A 15,216-nucleotide genomic window follows, 5' to 3' on the forward strand; every position below is an offset into this window, starting at 1 on the left:
GGATACTTGGATACATGGATACTTAGGCTGTGTCCCAATTGCATATTAATTATATCAATACTAACTAGCTAACTAGTGCTAGTTTTTGAGAATGGCATATGTAGTATAGATAAAAGTGTCAATGCTGAATTTACTCAAATATCCAGGATGCATTCTCAGAACTGGGCCATTTTTGAGTGTGGTTAAGATGGACACTATTATCCCACAATGCAATGTGTAACTACAGTGATGTATGTTGGCACAACCGCCACTTTAATTTTACAAATTAATTATTTCCAGCACAAATTTATCCCAGTTTTCTACCCAGTTTAAATCAGTCCCAATTCCCATCCACCAGCTCGGCCCACTATTAGCGCCGGGGGGATGAAAGCTTGTTGAATCGGCAACAGCAAAAAATGTTCGCAGTGGAGGGGGCGGATGTCGGCCCGCTCTCACTAGAGTCGGGGGCAATGGGGGGATATGCGATGGAGGGGTAGTTATGTACAGTTTGGGTAATTGGTGGTCCAAATTGGAAAGAAGAAAAATTCAGAATTTAAGGTTTAAAGTAGTCGAGAAAATGAAAATGAGTCAAGAAATGAAAATGAAGCAATCTCATTTAGTTTTTAAGGTTTTTAATTTTTTAAATAAACGTACACTGCAATTTATTCCACCAATTTATGCAATGGCTTATCTCAACACAGTATCAGATGGGCCCCCAAAAATCACACCCCACTGCTGAAGGAGAGAGAGTCTCTGCGTATCGTTCAGGAGACGCTCCACCTCAAGTTCTGAGTCGTAACACTGAGCAGATTAGTAGTGAATGGCGTTCGTCCCCTGGATTCTGTTCTGAAACGGGACCCGACCCCAGCTGCAGCGTTGATCCGCGGGCCCGGGCCTGCGTCAGAGCGGTTGTCCTGTTTTGCAGTGTCATATTATCGTGAATCGTCCTCAAAACAAACGGCCATTGACCTCAACATCGTGCCCGCAAACAAGTGTGAATTTGCTGAAGTGAGGTCGACTCTAAACCCTAAATGAAATAATAAAAATAAAGAAGTACTTCTGTTAATCCCAGTAACGTTTAGAATCAGTAGGACAGCAATATGGATGGACAGGACAGAAGGACGTAGTTTGAGCTTTGGTATGGGTATGAAAGGGTGAAGTTCAGCGAGTGGAAGAGGAACAGGGAGATACAAGGCAGCGTTTGGTGTTCGTCCAGTGTGCCATGATACCTTACAGGTCAGGCCTCTGGGACCCTCACACTGAGCACAAGGACCGGCGGACCGGCGGACCGGCGGACTTCTCGCCTCGTTTTTTTTTGTCCTGACTTTGTCTTTGTCTCTGGTATGCTCTAAATAAAATATAAAAATACATAAGGAATGGTATACCTTGTTATATCAAATCCACACCAGCAAACTGAGCATATAGAAGGTCTAAATATATATAAAATAAATAAATAAATAAATAAGGCCCCTAACCAGAAAAGACCATCAGGAGGACCAACAGTGTTTAAGGGAAGCACCCAGAGCCGAACCCGAACACAGCACTCTGGTCAACACCCCTAAGACCATGCTTCCATCAGGCCCCTGTGGCCGGCGATGGGTACGATCCCCGTAACTAAGCAAGACAACCAGGTTCCTTTACGTCATTTGCGAGCAAAAGCAGAATTGGGGGGGTGGGGGGGGGGGTGGGGAGACCTCATGTGGTCTCAATAATAGTTTAGTGGAGGGAAAAGATGTAGAATAACAGAAATATCAGGAGTTGTGATCACACTGTGACAAAAAATTAGAAACAGGCCCGAATCAATTCTGCAAACTGTCTTTTCCAGGGTTTCCAGGAAAACCCAGATGCTAATTAGCCGACTTAATGAGCTGAATAATGAGCCGCATGAGCAGAAATGATGAGGTTATCTTAACCTGGCTGCTAATGAGCTATATTAGCATAATCTGGATGCTACTAAGCTGTTTATGCATTAGCAGAAACTGTTATGTTAGCTTAACCTGGCTGCTAATAAGCCATGTTCTTTGTCTACTGCAACGCGCTACAACTTTTAGGAGAGATGTAGAAGGACAGAGATATCAGGAGGTGGTAATGACATTACGACGCTAAAGAAAAGCCTGCATCGAAAAAGATTTTCCAAATGTCCGGATTGGGGTTCGCCTATTCCCCTCGACCTACGACACAACCGCTGAAAACACACTAATGAAAGAGTTCATCCCTGAAAAAAGACCAAGGCTGCTGAAAAGTGTGTGTGTGTGTGTGTGTGTGTGTGTGTGTGTGTGTGTGTGTGTGTGTAAGAGAGAGAGACGGTGAGTGTCAGTAATCCACAGGTAGTGCTTGTCTGTGTTGAGAAGCTTAGCTTATGTGGTAGACTCTCATTGGCTGGAATAATGGGAAAAGTCCTGGTTGAGAGACACAGTTCCCCTTTACTGGGAGCATGGTGGGGGGGCTTTAAGGGGGATGGTGATCCATGCGGTCAGGTGGGAGAGCTGGACTGCTAGCTAACAGGCAGGCCTGCGTTGGTCCTCTTGTTCCGGACGCGGTCCAGCATATCCTTGACTAGCTCCGGAAGACTGTACGCGGGCCTCCAGCCCCAATCCCGCCGAGCGTTGGAGTCGTCAAATCGCATCGGCCAGCTGTCCGCTACACACACACACACACAGACACACACACAAAAACAACACCAGAGAAAACATTAGAAGCTAAGTAACGACTGACACAGATGTGCAAATGCACACACACAGCTTGTCTAGTCCCTGTATAGAAGTACTGCCAATAGAATAGGACCCTCTGGAGCAGATAAACAAGAACCTATAGGCACCATGCTGCCTAATGCCAGGCGTGGGCTAGAAGGCTGTAAAGCCCTCCAGCAGAATTGATGTGAGCATCCAACATCCTGACCTCACTAACTATTGCTGAATGCAATCAAATCCCTCACAGCAGTGCTCCTTTAAAATCTAGTAGAAAGCCTTCTTCCCTGGACAGTGGAGAGCGTTACTCCAACAAAAGCAGTATTAACCCTTGATTTCAGAAGAAACAATAAATAAGCAGGTGTCCCAATACTTTAGTCCAAATAGTATATATATATATATATATATATATATTTATACACAAGGTCAAACAGGTCATTCATTCGTATACCGATGTTCTGGCGGACCGGGTCTGGCTTGTAGGTGACCTTCAGGTGAGGTACGTGTTTGCGGATCTCCTCCGTCAACTCCTCAGGCGTGAAGCTAATGGCTGCAATGTTGTAGGTGCGCAGGGAAAGCTGGCATTCGGGAGCCTGCATGAATTCTATGGTGGCCCGGTGGCAGTCTGAGATGTGCATCATGGGTAAGCGTGTTTGCGGACGCAGGTAGCACTCGTGGTGGCCGCTGGTGAGAGCATCGTGAAAGATCTGAACGGCATAGTCTGAGGAGAAGGTGTGGAGATCGTGAGAGACAGGCCATTTTCCCTAGCTATCGCAGTAAGCTCCAGTACTAGCATTCAGCTAACTTATTTTTTTACAGATCAAAGTGTGTCGCACAGGCTCAGAAACAACATACGCAACTCCGCAACTGTCCGAGATTCCTAAATGGGGTGTGAGGCAAGTGTGTGAGGATTAAAGCCTTAAGGTAGCACAATGCTAATGTGTACAGCATTAGCTTCCATTACTCACAGCTACAGTAAATTTGAGAAAAGGGGAAGGTCTACTATTCGGAACAAAGGAACAAACAATGGTGTGTAAACGGCGTAAATAATGGACGTGAATGAGCTAGTGAGTGGGGGAACGTCTGCTGTTACCTGTGGTGCCTCCTCCAGGTTTTGTGGTGGCTGAGATAACTCCAGGGTAGCGCAGACAGCGGAAATCCAGGCCGTATTTATGGTGGAGATACTGATAGTAACAGTTCAACGTTATTAGATCATCGCCACATGATAACATGCTCATGAATATATATCGTATAAGAAATATCTGCTAATTCTACAAACAATTCGAAAGGTGTGAAGCTGGGTCTAAGCTCAGTTTCAAAAAATGTGACACATTAAAAATGGGATCGTTATCGAATATCGCTGCTAATGCTAACCAACAGTGTTCCAAAACCGAGACTGTGTACGTTTTTCTCTCGAATGCCACCGAATCCTTGAAGTCAAAATACCAATGTTACTACAATCATGCTAATAGCAAGCATGCTAACACTCCCCGAGGCACTAAAGCTAATTTATCACGGTTGTGATGTAACCGATATGGGCGCAATACTGACCACTGAGATACTGAGTGTCTACAGAAGTAAGTTAGGCTCCAAACTTTTTAACGACACTGTGAAAATCCTGACCTCGCCCATCAGCTCTCCATGAACTTTTGAGACGCCGTAGATTGTCCGAGGCCTCTGGATGCAAAGATCGGGGGCGGGGTCTCTGGGGGAGGAGGGGCCAAATGCTCCAATGGTGCTGGGCACAAAGAGACGCAAGCAGTTCTCCAGAGCCAGGTCTAGAACATTATGCAAACCTGAAAGGAGAGGAGAGGAGGACGTGCCAGATGGCTTAGGCCTTGATTTCACGACTGGCCGAGGCTTCTTGTACTCGTTAGCTACATTAGCCATGTAGCTCCAATGCAAAGCTAAGGATCGTTGGACACCACACATGGAATTATTAAGGCTCAAACCCAGGCCTGCTTGCTTTAACCCACCTGTGATGTTGATGGTTCTGGCGAGCGTGACGTTGGCCTCTCCCACGGCACTCAGCAGGGCGCTGTAATGCACTAACCACGTGATCCGGTTGTTCACCACCAGCTCCCGCAGGTTTTTATAGTCCAGCACGTCGGCGTACACGAAGGGACCTGTTCAGCTCATTGATACATTGACATAATTTCCGCGTATCAATGGACTGATTCAATGTAGAAACTCGCTGACAAGTACTGTTATATACATAAGAACATCTTCAGAGGAATTCAACTGATAATCCAAGATTTCTGCATTTATTTAATAATTAAAAAATCATTCTGGTTGGTTTGGAGTGAAACTTAGCAACCAAAGAAACGCTAACACTGGTGGTGAACGACACCAGACGTCTTGTAAATATTTTGCCTGATGTCTGAGGCACTGTCTGAGGTTTTATGATAGTTTTGAGAAGATTTTGCCCATAAAAATGTATGTTTTAATATTAATCGTGGAGAGATGTATGAGGGGCAAAATACTGTAAAGCTAATTTTGTCCAGATTTGCCACTTTTTTACCATCGTAGACATTACATCTAAACCTCAGAAGACACATTTAGGTTGGCTGTTGGTTTTAAATAGTAAACAATATGGCTAGATTTGTGTCGTAGTCATCCTGACCCCTGGTTCCATTCACCACCACTGTAAAGAAGGTGTCGGTTTCTGTTTAATGAAGCTTGGTCTGGTTTTATTGAACCCGAACCACTCTGAATGACTTTGTTTACATTATACATGTATTTACGTATTCATGTTTTGCAACGAAATGTGAAACATCAGTGGAATTCCCCTTTAACATTCCGGTAGCTTCCCAGATCAAGGCTTTGTACACTGTTAGCTACGCTAGCGTTTTCAGGTGTATTCCTTTATACCTGTAGCATTTCTTTAGCTTTACTAAAGAGTGACTGGAAGCGTTACTCAAGGCCTAACATACAACCTGGCTACCCGTTAGCCATGCTCCTTAGCTCCTTACACACAAAACAACCCAAATAGCAAGCCCATGTCGGCCACTCTTCTGACAGGGCGATAGCTTTAGCTTTGTTTAGTGTGTGTTAGCATTAATGCTAAAGATTTATCTTGATATATCGGCTCATAAACCCACAATTTTAGTCTTAGAGGTCATTGTATGTACATTTATTTTAGCGAGCCGTTTTGCGGCCCATTGTTTTTACTGTGCCTGGCAGTCTCCTGTGGGTTGCTAGCTAGGTTCAACAATGGCCTGCTAGGCTCTTGCTAACTGGGAACTGTTACAAATATATCGCACAGGGTCATAAAGCACGAAGCAGAAGCAAGTTTGAGACTATTTGACTCTATTTGAGGCAAATGTGTCATGATTTAGGACAATAGTGAGCACCAGGCTACTTGTAAGGCGGTTAGCTAGCTACATTAGCCTCACTGCTGCGGTTATAAATGGAAGAGGCTTCAATGTAAAGTTCACCCACTAAACCTGTCTTGGCTAAATGACTGAATTTGAGGTTTAAACCGTTTAAGATTTTTCTTATTTATCTACCACTTGCTAAGTAAACAAATATTGGTGCGTAAATAAAAGCAAGATTGTGGAATTTATTGCTGCTATCTGAGGTAATAAATAGCCTAGAGCATCGAACATTGACTAGAAATACATGCTATTCCTATTCCCATAATAATTACATAATTCCTATGTCCTACGCTACCTATGCTAATTCATAGTCCTAGAGGCAATGCTATTTCTATGTCCTATGCTAGCAGTAAGCCCCCCATTTTCCACATATTCCACATATTCCGCATATTCTGCATATTCTGCTCTCTCTCTTTGCCAATCATTTTAATTAAATAAAAAAATTATAATTTTTGCAGGAAAAAAAAACTTTAGAGAGACATTTCAGCTTTACCCCTGCAAAAAAAATCGCATCTGACAATATTTAAACAACGCTAACAACATGCGCAATATTCATAATTCATAATCCTAGATCCAATGCTATTCCTCTGTCCTGTGCTACCTATGCTAATTGTTTTATAACCCAGAGTAAAAAATAAAGCCCTAAACTCAGTATTACTGATTCGTTCTCCAGGAATACACCCTCATACACCCCCCAAATCTCCCCCAGGACTGACATACCCATGTTGAAAACTTCTGTAGGTGGTCTCTTGATGTCGGAAAGGATCACGTTCTCTTTCCCGTACTGCTCCCTTGAGGTCACCAAGGGTCAGGAACAGAAATACAGGTTAGTTGAAAATCTGAGTTCTTTACAGAGCTGTATCTGAGTTATACAAGAGCTACAATCATCAGATCCTGCAGCGATACGTAATGTGGGCCTACAGTCCTGTGAATAAGTATTTGCCCACATCCTGAAGTGAATCTGCCTGTATAGCATTGGCAGGTACAACATATGGGAGGAAAGCTAGGACGAGTCTAAGGGCCTGTGACTTGAGAATTATTAGAATTGAAGTGGAGCCCTGTGTAATATCTTTTTTTTATGGGGAATAAAATCCCTGGCAGTGCCCGTGATCATAGACATTGGTCAGTGGGATTTCCTTTCTGCAGGCTAGTATGACACCCCCAAGCTGGAAGGGTTAGGACTGAGTCAGGCCCCTTGGCAGCAGCCATACCTGTCGCTGCCAAGATTTAGATTTAGAAGTTATGACTTTGTTACGCTGGTATTCGCTTCTCAACCATATATTTTAGCAGCAATAGCTTTAAGATCGAACAGTTATGGTTAATATGCGGAAAATATGAAATGTAAATAAATTATAGATGGTTTAATCCATCATAAATCCATGCCAGGCCTCCACATCTCCTCACACCAGAGCGAGGCCACTATCCATGCGGCCACTGACACTAAGAAATGACCAGTTTGGAGCTCTTGAAAAAGCCTTGCGTTGTGTTTATGCAAGCAAGACTGCACAGTTGAACAGTGCATCACCCTCTGGACTTCATTTAGATTCTTGCCAGTCTTATGGGCATCTTACCAGCATATGAACAGTTCTCTCTCAGACTGTTTACTTGGTCTTCCAGAGTTCTGATTACCTCCACAGTTCCCCTGGTCTATCTTTCTATACGGCTACATTCAGTACTCATGTGTTACTCAGCTAAGGGTACCCAAACTTTTGCATAGTATCTCAATTTGAATCTGTTGTGTCAGATTAGCCAGATTTTAATGAACCTGCACAGATCTAATCTAATCTAATCTTACTGCAGTTCCCTCCTTCACGCTGTGAGACGAGAAGACGAGACAGTTTGTACTGATCACACACCTCAGCATCTGCGCCAGTCCCACACCGAGCTGCCCCAGTCCACCTTCCAATGGAGAAGAATGTGATTCACAAAAACATGTTATTCACCAGATATCTTCGATTGGCAAATCAGGACCTGCTATGTTTAACTTATTGATCTCTAGGCCTTGAGGCCTATTAGCCAGTACCCTAGTCATGTAGATAAGACAGTGTGGAAGGGCAGTCTATCAAATGCAGAATCTCAAAGTGGAGAGGAAGTAACACCAGTATTACGGTATCACTACCTAAGTCCTGACTCTGTAAAGTGCCCAAACCTTTGCAACGGCCACACTGATTATTTTCATTTACAGATTATTCTTCATGTTATGAAAGACAGACAGATAGACAGACAGGCAGACAGACAGACAGACTGATTCGCTGACTGACAGACGGAAAGATAGATAGATAGACAGACAGCCAACCGGCAGACAGAAGACAGACAGACGACAGACAGACTGACAGATAGACAGACAGACGACAGACAGACTGACTGACTGACAGATAGACAGACAGACAGGCCGACAGAGAGACAGAAAGATAGACAGGCAGACATAGACATACAGAAAGACTGACAGGCAAATAGACAGACATACAGACTGACAGATAAATAGATTGATTAGCAGACAGGTAGATAGATAGATAGATAGATAGACAGACAGACAGACAGACAGACAGACAGACAGATAGGCAGGCAGGCAGGCAGACAGACTGACAGACAGGCAGACAGACAGACAGAGAGATAGATAGATAGATAGACAGGCAGACAGATAGACAGACAGATAGACAGACAGACAGATAGACAGACAGACAGATAGATAGAGAGATAGATATATAAATGTATGGTCGGACGGACAGATGAACAAACATACAGACAGACAGATAGACAGACAGACAGACAGACAGACAGACAGATAGACAGACATATGGCTGCACTAAGTCATTAACCCACACACTGACCTAACACTTACTCCAGTGTCAGGGTGGGTCTTACCTAACACTCCACACATTAACCTAACAGAATCAGTGCCTGTGCTGAACTGACTCGGGGGAGTGTGTGAGTGTGTGTGTGTGTGGGTGTGTGTGGGGTGTTGTGCTGTAAACGGGGTGGCCCGTTTTTTTGGCTGGTCCTTCAGCGCACAGCTCGCTGCCATTGTGCAGCATTGTGTCCCAACAATACACACCACAGTGCAGCCCGGGCAGCTTTGTGCAGCTCAGCTCTCATTTATCCACGGCCCATTGTCTCCCAGGTAAATAGGACTGTCTCTCACCAGGAAAACAACAAAGAGTCTGAAACAGTGTGTGAGGGGTGGGTGGGGTGGGGTGGGGTGGGGGTGAGGGATGATGAAATTGGTGCACTAGTGTAAATGTGAAGTTTGTTGACACACCTGTGATGAGGACTCGAGGACAGTCCGAGCACTCGTGGCTGCTGCTGTCTCTGCGGCTGATCTGGCGAGGGGTCCAGCCGGCCAGTCTGGAGCAGCTGGGGGAGCACAGAGACCTCAGGAGAGCCAGGGCACCACCACACACCGTCATGTCCTCCACCTGTGAGCGCAGAACACCGGCCAAGACAGAATCAGCTGCGTAAAAGAGCCAGTCTCCATCACCCCTGTTGGACCCAACAGTCCCGGAGGCTGAAAGTCGTAGTCGTCTCACCTGGTCTTTGGAAAAACTTCCGAAACAGTCCTCTCAAATCCGGCTGCCAGAACCACGTGCGCTCGGAAAATCAAAACATCGCCGTCCGTAAGAAGTATTAAAGTAAACGGCGCTGATAAAGGAGGGGATTTTCGTGGTATGTAACCGTTAGAATTAAGAGATTACCCTCCGATTGGTCAGCGGACAGGCGCACCGAGCGACCATTGGGTAAACAAGTGGCTGGCGAGGGTGCTGCTGGGAAATGTAGTTTTCTTCACCCAAAGGCGTGGCAGCGCAACTCGCGCTTCGGACTACATTGACCGGCGTCCAGCGCGCGTCACAGCAGCGCAAACTTGCTGACAAGCTGCTCGTGCTGAGGTTATTGTGCGTGTGTGTGTGTGTGCGTGTGTGTGTGTGTGTGTGTGTGTGTGTTGGGCTCGTTTAGCTGAGGTGGGCTTTTTTTTACGGTTCTCGCGCAAGTTACGCAACTTTGAAACGCGCTTTAAAGGCGCAATACGCAGAGAAAACAGCCCCGGTTACCATGACTACAGCACAAATCCGATTTATTAGCCACGCAGAAACCACCGGTGACCCTCACGAGTCTTCACGGGGGTTAGATGTAAAGTTGGTGATGCTAAAATAGCCTAAAGATACGTTTTCTTTAGGGACTATTTTCCTCACAACGCTCCGCATGTAACCCTCCGCCATGACTGCGTTTACATGCGCTGTGGGCTGAAACGGGACCCCAGCACGAGCTTAAAACAACGCGCGAGACAGCAGTTATTATATTCATAACAATTTAGTATAAAATAATCATTTTAGTATAAAATAATAATTAAATTATGAACCAAACAGCCTCAAACTGGTCAAACTGGTTGACCAGCATAGGGTAGTAGGGTTTTTTTTTTGTTTGTTTGATGGTCAGATGATCTAAGCTGGTCTTTGATGGTCAAGGTGGTCAATAGCTGCTCATCTTATCAACATATCCTATACTGGTACGTTTTTATTCGAGTTTAATGGTTTAACTGGTCTACAAGCTTAATCAACCTGCCCAAGCTAGACAACCAGTATGACCAAGCTTAATGGTCAGATGGTCTAAGCTGGTCTTTGATGGTCAAGGTGGTCAATGGCTGCTCATCTAGGAGAAACATATCCTATACTGGTACGTTTGTATTCGAGTTTAATGGTTTAACTGGTCTACAAGCTTAATCAACCTGCCCAAGCTAGACAACCAGTATGACCAAGCTTAATGGTCAGATGGTCTAAGCTGGTCTTTGATGGTCAAGGTGGTCAATGGCTGCTCATCTTATCAACATATCCTATACTGGTACGTTTTTATTCGAGTTTAATGGTTTAACTGGTCTACAAGCTTAATCAACCTGCCCAAGCTAGACAACCAGTATGACCAAGCTTAATGGTCAGATGGTCTAAGCTGGTCTTTGATGGTCAAGGTGGTCAATGGCTGCTCATCTAGGAAAAACATATCCTATACTGGTATGTAAACTGGTTGACCAGCATAGAGTAAGTTTTCATTCGAGTTTAATGGTTTAACTGGTCTACAAGCATGATCAACCTGCCCAAGCTAGACAAACAGTATGACCAAGCTTAATGGTCAGATGATCTAAGCTGGACTTTGATGGTCAAGGTGGTCAATAGCTGCTCATCTTATCAACATATCCTATACTGGTACGTTTTTATTCGAGTTTAATGGTTTAACTGGTCTACAAGCTTAATCAACCTGCCCAAGCTAGACAACCAGTATGACCAAGCTTAATGGTCAGATGGTCTAAGCTGGTCTTTGATGGTCAAGGTGGTCAATAGCTGCTCATCTTATCAACATATCCTATACTGGTATGTAAGTTGGTTGACCAGTATAGAGTAAGATTTATTCAAGTTTAATGGTTTAACTGGTCTACAAGTATGACCAAGCTTAACCACCCAACGCAAGACCAGCTGGTTGACTTGCTGGTAGCTGGTTTCAGATGGTCAGGCTGGTTAACGGTTAACATGTCCTATAATGGAGATATCCCATACTGGTAGGTGAGCTGTTTGGGATGAGTTGGGGAGCTGTGGATCATGAGGTGAGGTGCTGAATGCAATCAGATCCTCACATATTTATGTCCACATATTGTTTTTAGACTTTTTAATCATGCTTATAATTAACAAGATATCCAAAATTATATATAATATTATTCTTTTTATTACATTTTAATTATAAAGTGTGATCTTTTAAGTCTTTCATATGACTGTTTATCTCTGTAAAGCACTGAGCTGCATATTTAATGTATGAAAATGATACAAATAAAATAAATAAGTTAATAATACAAAAAAATATAATAATAATAATAATAAAATCATAATTTACTTCATCATTTTTTATTATATTATAATATGATAATTTTCACTTGCATTAATAGAAATAGGTGTGACTGGTCCTCAGAACCTGCAGATGGAGACACTGACACCAGAAACGCTCGCTCAGGCTGTGTGCTGTGTGTCTTTGCCTGCTGGGGAAATGATACGTTATCTTCAGTGGACAGCTGAAGGGCGTGGAGGGGTCATCCTAAGGAGGGAGAGAGTGCAGTTAGGACAGCTGTACAATGCACTGTAAGACATTTACATTTACAGCATTTAGCTGACGCTCTTCTCCAGAGCGACTTACAAGGTTACTCGTATTACAGAGGTGGGACAGTGTAGTGTTAGGAGTCTGGCCCAAGGACTCTTATTGGTGTAGCGCAGCACAGTCACCCATGTGGTGTGGAAGCTCACTGGCAGGTAGTGGTGTTATCTGTTGCGCCACACCAACCAAGACCATCCCCATTTCTCCTCACTAACACCCGAATCTACCGCTCAGTGCAGTTTTACCTTATTACAGCTGTATTTTAGATGGAAGCAAAAAATAGCCCAAAATCTCAAAAGTGAGCAGTGTTCTGACACACTTAGGCTGTTTGAGTGTTTCCTCACATTTGCATTTGGTTTTCATGCTGCAGTCACGCTGACCATCACATTACAGGCAGTCTGGAGGAAGCCTTGAATAAAACCAACTATTTTATTTTTTAACTTTGTGTCTCCCAAAACCCTCTCAAGCAGGACGTCCACAGAAAACCACATAAGGTCCTCGAGCAGTTTCTGGACTCCAGCACAGAGCTTCTCCTTCTGCTCTGGCATTAGCTCCCTGAGGAGGTCAGTTAGAGGCTTAGAACCCACATTTATCCAAATCCCCATCAGACCTCCCACAGCAGCACCTGCAAACACAAAGTTCACGTTCAGTGTGGTGAGAAGTTCCAGTTCCAGTGTTTTTATACACACACACACACACACACACACACACACACACACACACACACACACACGGTTATTTTTAGTGTAGCATACCTGCCACTACTCCAAGCGGTCCACCAACAAGCATTCCCACACCAGTGGAGATCCCTGCTATGGCTGTCCCCTTGGCCATGTTCATCATGTTGACCTTCAAGTTGAGCCTTTCTGCCAGATTTTGCAGCAGCTGCATGATCTTCAACTGGTTTGATGCCATGATCCCACCTGCAGAAACACACTCGGTACACACAGGTAAACACACTGAACCACAGATGAAATGATAGGAATGCACAGTGACACTGGAATTATACCAGCTAATAACTGTTAAAATAATCAATATCCCACAAATCTGACTGATATTTCAGGCTGATATTTAATGATAGGTTCCCTGTATTTTATTTCTTCAGTGATGTAAAATTTTAGTTTTTTCAATATTTCACTTCTGTTTGTAACTGTTTTAGTTGGATATCTTCCTTCTTTGTATCTTTTTAATTGTTATTTTATATTTTACTAGTTACATATATACATATATATTACACATATATACATTATATCATATATTTATTTATTTAATTTTTTAACTGTACTTACTACAATTATTAAACCATTTTATTCTTATTGCTCTTTTCTACTTTGAATTCTTTGTTTGCTGGTTTTTGTTTATACATATATATATGTGTGTGTGTGTGTGTGTGTGTGTGTGTGTGTGTGTGTGTTTAGGTAAAGCTGGACTGCTGCACTAAAATATCTACCTTTTATTATTTTTACTGAATTCATAACCCTGAAGAAATCAGTGGCATATTTCTCCATAATGCTGAACCAGCTAACGTTAGCCTCAGTTAGCTCATAAAGATGTTATCGTCCTCTGCAAGATCAGAGTTATTTACCTTAAATATATATAAATATATATATATATATATATATATATATAAATATTTATATTTTTTTAATATCTGCTGCGACTAATATCACCACTATTAACTATCATCACTCTCATTACTTTGACCATCACTGCCATGACGTATGAAGTTATACTCTATTTTAATTATTATATTATGATTATGAATATGTTGCAGACCTGAGCAGTACAACAGTTTAGGTGGTTTAGTGTCTTTTATCAATCATTTATTAATAGTTCTGATCACAGGAGAAGGATGGGTCGGGTCCCTCTTGTGAAACCTCCCAAGGTTTCTTCCTCCAGCTCTGAGGGAGTTTCTCCTTGCCCCTGTGGTCTTTGGCTGCTCACTTAGATTTTCATGTCTTCTTATATTGTTGATTTCATCTCTTTTTTTTTTTTTTTTTACTGATTATTAATTCTGTAAAGCTGCTTTGTGACAACACCAGTTGTAAAAAGCGTTATATTAATAAATGTGATTTGCCATTTTTTAACATAAATTAGAAATTAAAATCAGATACTTGTTTTCTGACCCCTTCTGCACACTGCATGCACCAAATTAAGATTGGTTAAGTAATAATGAAAAAGTTTTGTTTTAGTTTGTTTAAAAATAAATAAATAAATACATAAATCAATTCTTATGTGCAAACTCTTATGACATTTCCTTTTTTTAAGAATTGGCCAGAAGATCAAATAAACACACTGTTTCAAGCTTTTGACTTTTATCACACTCTAACTACATGAGAAGCACTGCAAACTGGCTGAGCTGATCCTAGGTTATAGTGGTACCCGTAACAGGTGAGAACAATATAAAAAAGTTTAATCAAAACTGGGAGATATTCCAGTGTACAAAAACTTTTGACAGCTAGTGTTAATCCATCACTGTCTGTGAATAAAGGGAATGATCAGAGTGACTCACAGTGACAGGAAAACTCTAAAATTACACATGTCTGCACTGAACGCTGCTGTAGAATAATTCACACTACTGGGGCCTGTTTATGAATTCATAATTAAACTAAAGAAATCTTTTTTTTTTCAACGAAATATGTTTTTAATCAAATTACTACTATTATTGGTGCACCCAAGAGCTCAAGCCTGGGTTCATGAAGTAACAGCAGACTGGAAAAAGAACTGATAATGATTAGTATATTATTTACACTGTTTGATAATTAATCAAATATTTAAGTTGCTTACCTTTATAGAATTTTGGTCAAGATTACAGACCCAGAGATCCTCACTCCAACTGCAACAGCTTTCCAAGTCCAAGGAGCCGTGTGTTTATGAAGAGGGGAGTTTTGTAGGCGTGTCTGCTTCCTGAGTTTCCAGTGAACTGAAAATGAAAGTATTTTCTGTAAAACTGTTAGACGTGGACACTCGCAGCAAAGGAGCTGACACTCTTTCTACACAGCCCAAAGCTCCCGTTCATACCATTTGCTGCAGTTCCTCCTCAGTTC

The 15,216-nt window shown here is 42.7% G+C and overlaps 1 protein-coding gene across 5 annotated transcripts; it reads right to left on the minus strand.

Annotated features, from left to right (window-relative positions):
* Positions 1–594: 594 nt before the first annotated feature.
* On the minus strand, positions 595–15,215 carry tdh2 (L-threonine dehydrogenase 2). Of its 5 annotated transcripts, none has more exons than XM_072690026.1 (13): positions 15,191–15,215; positions 14,957–15,092; positions 12,925–13,105; positions 12,514–12,794; positions 11,959–12,112; positions 9,303–9,459; positions 7,900–7,942; positions 6,764–6,834; positions 4,643–4,792; positions 4,290–4,462; positions 3,760–3,850; positions 3,118–3,387; positions 595–2,619 (listed from the first exon to the last, which is right to left on the minus strand). In XM_072690026.1, the coding sequence occupies exons 6-13, from the start codon at positions 9,448–9,450 to the stop codon at positions 2,474–2,476; spliced, it is 1,092 nt and encodes a 363-aa protein (XP_072546127.1). In that variant the 5' UTR covers positions 9,451–9,459; positions 11,959–12,112; positions 12,514–12,794; positions 12,925–13,105; positions 14,957–15,092; positions 15,191–15,215; the 3' UTR covers positions 595–2,473. The 5 variants fall into 5 exon arrangements, with proteins under 5 accessions (XP_072546127.1, XP_072546125.1, XP_072546126.1 ...); XM_072690024.1 differs by having other exon boundaries at positions 12,925–13,128; XM_072690025.1 differs by having other exon boundaries at positions 12,925–13,092; positions 15,191–15,211.
* Position 15,216: the final 1 nt, after the last annotated feature.

Source organism: Salminus brasiliensis, chromosome 10 (assembly GCF_030463535.1).
Source record: "Salminus brasiliensis chromosome 10, fSalBra1.hap2, whole genome shotgun sequence".
Lineage (NCBI taxonomy): Eukaryota > Metazoa > Chordata > Actinopteri > Characiformes > Bryconidae > Salminus > Salminus brasiliensis.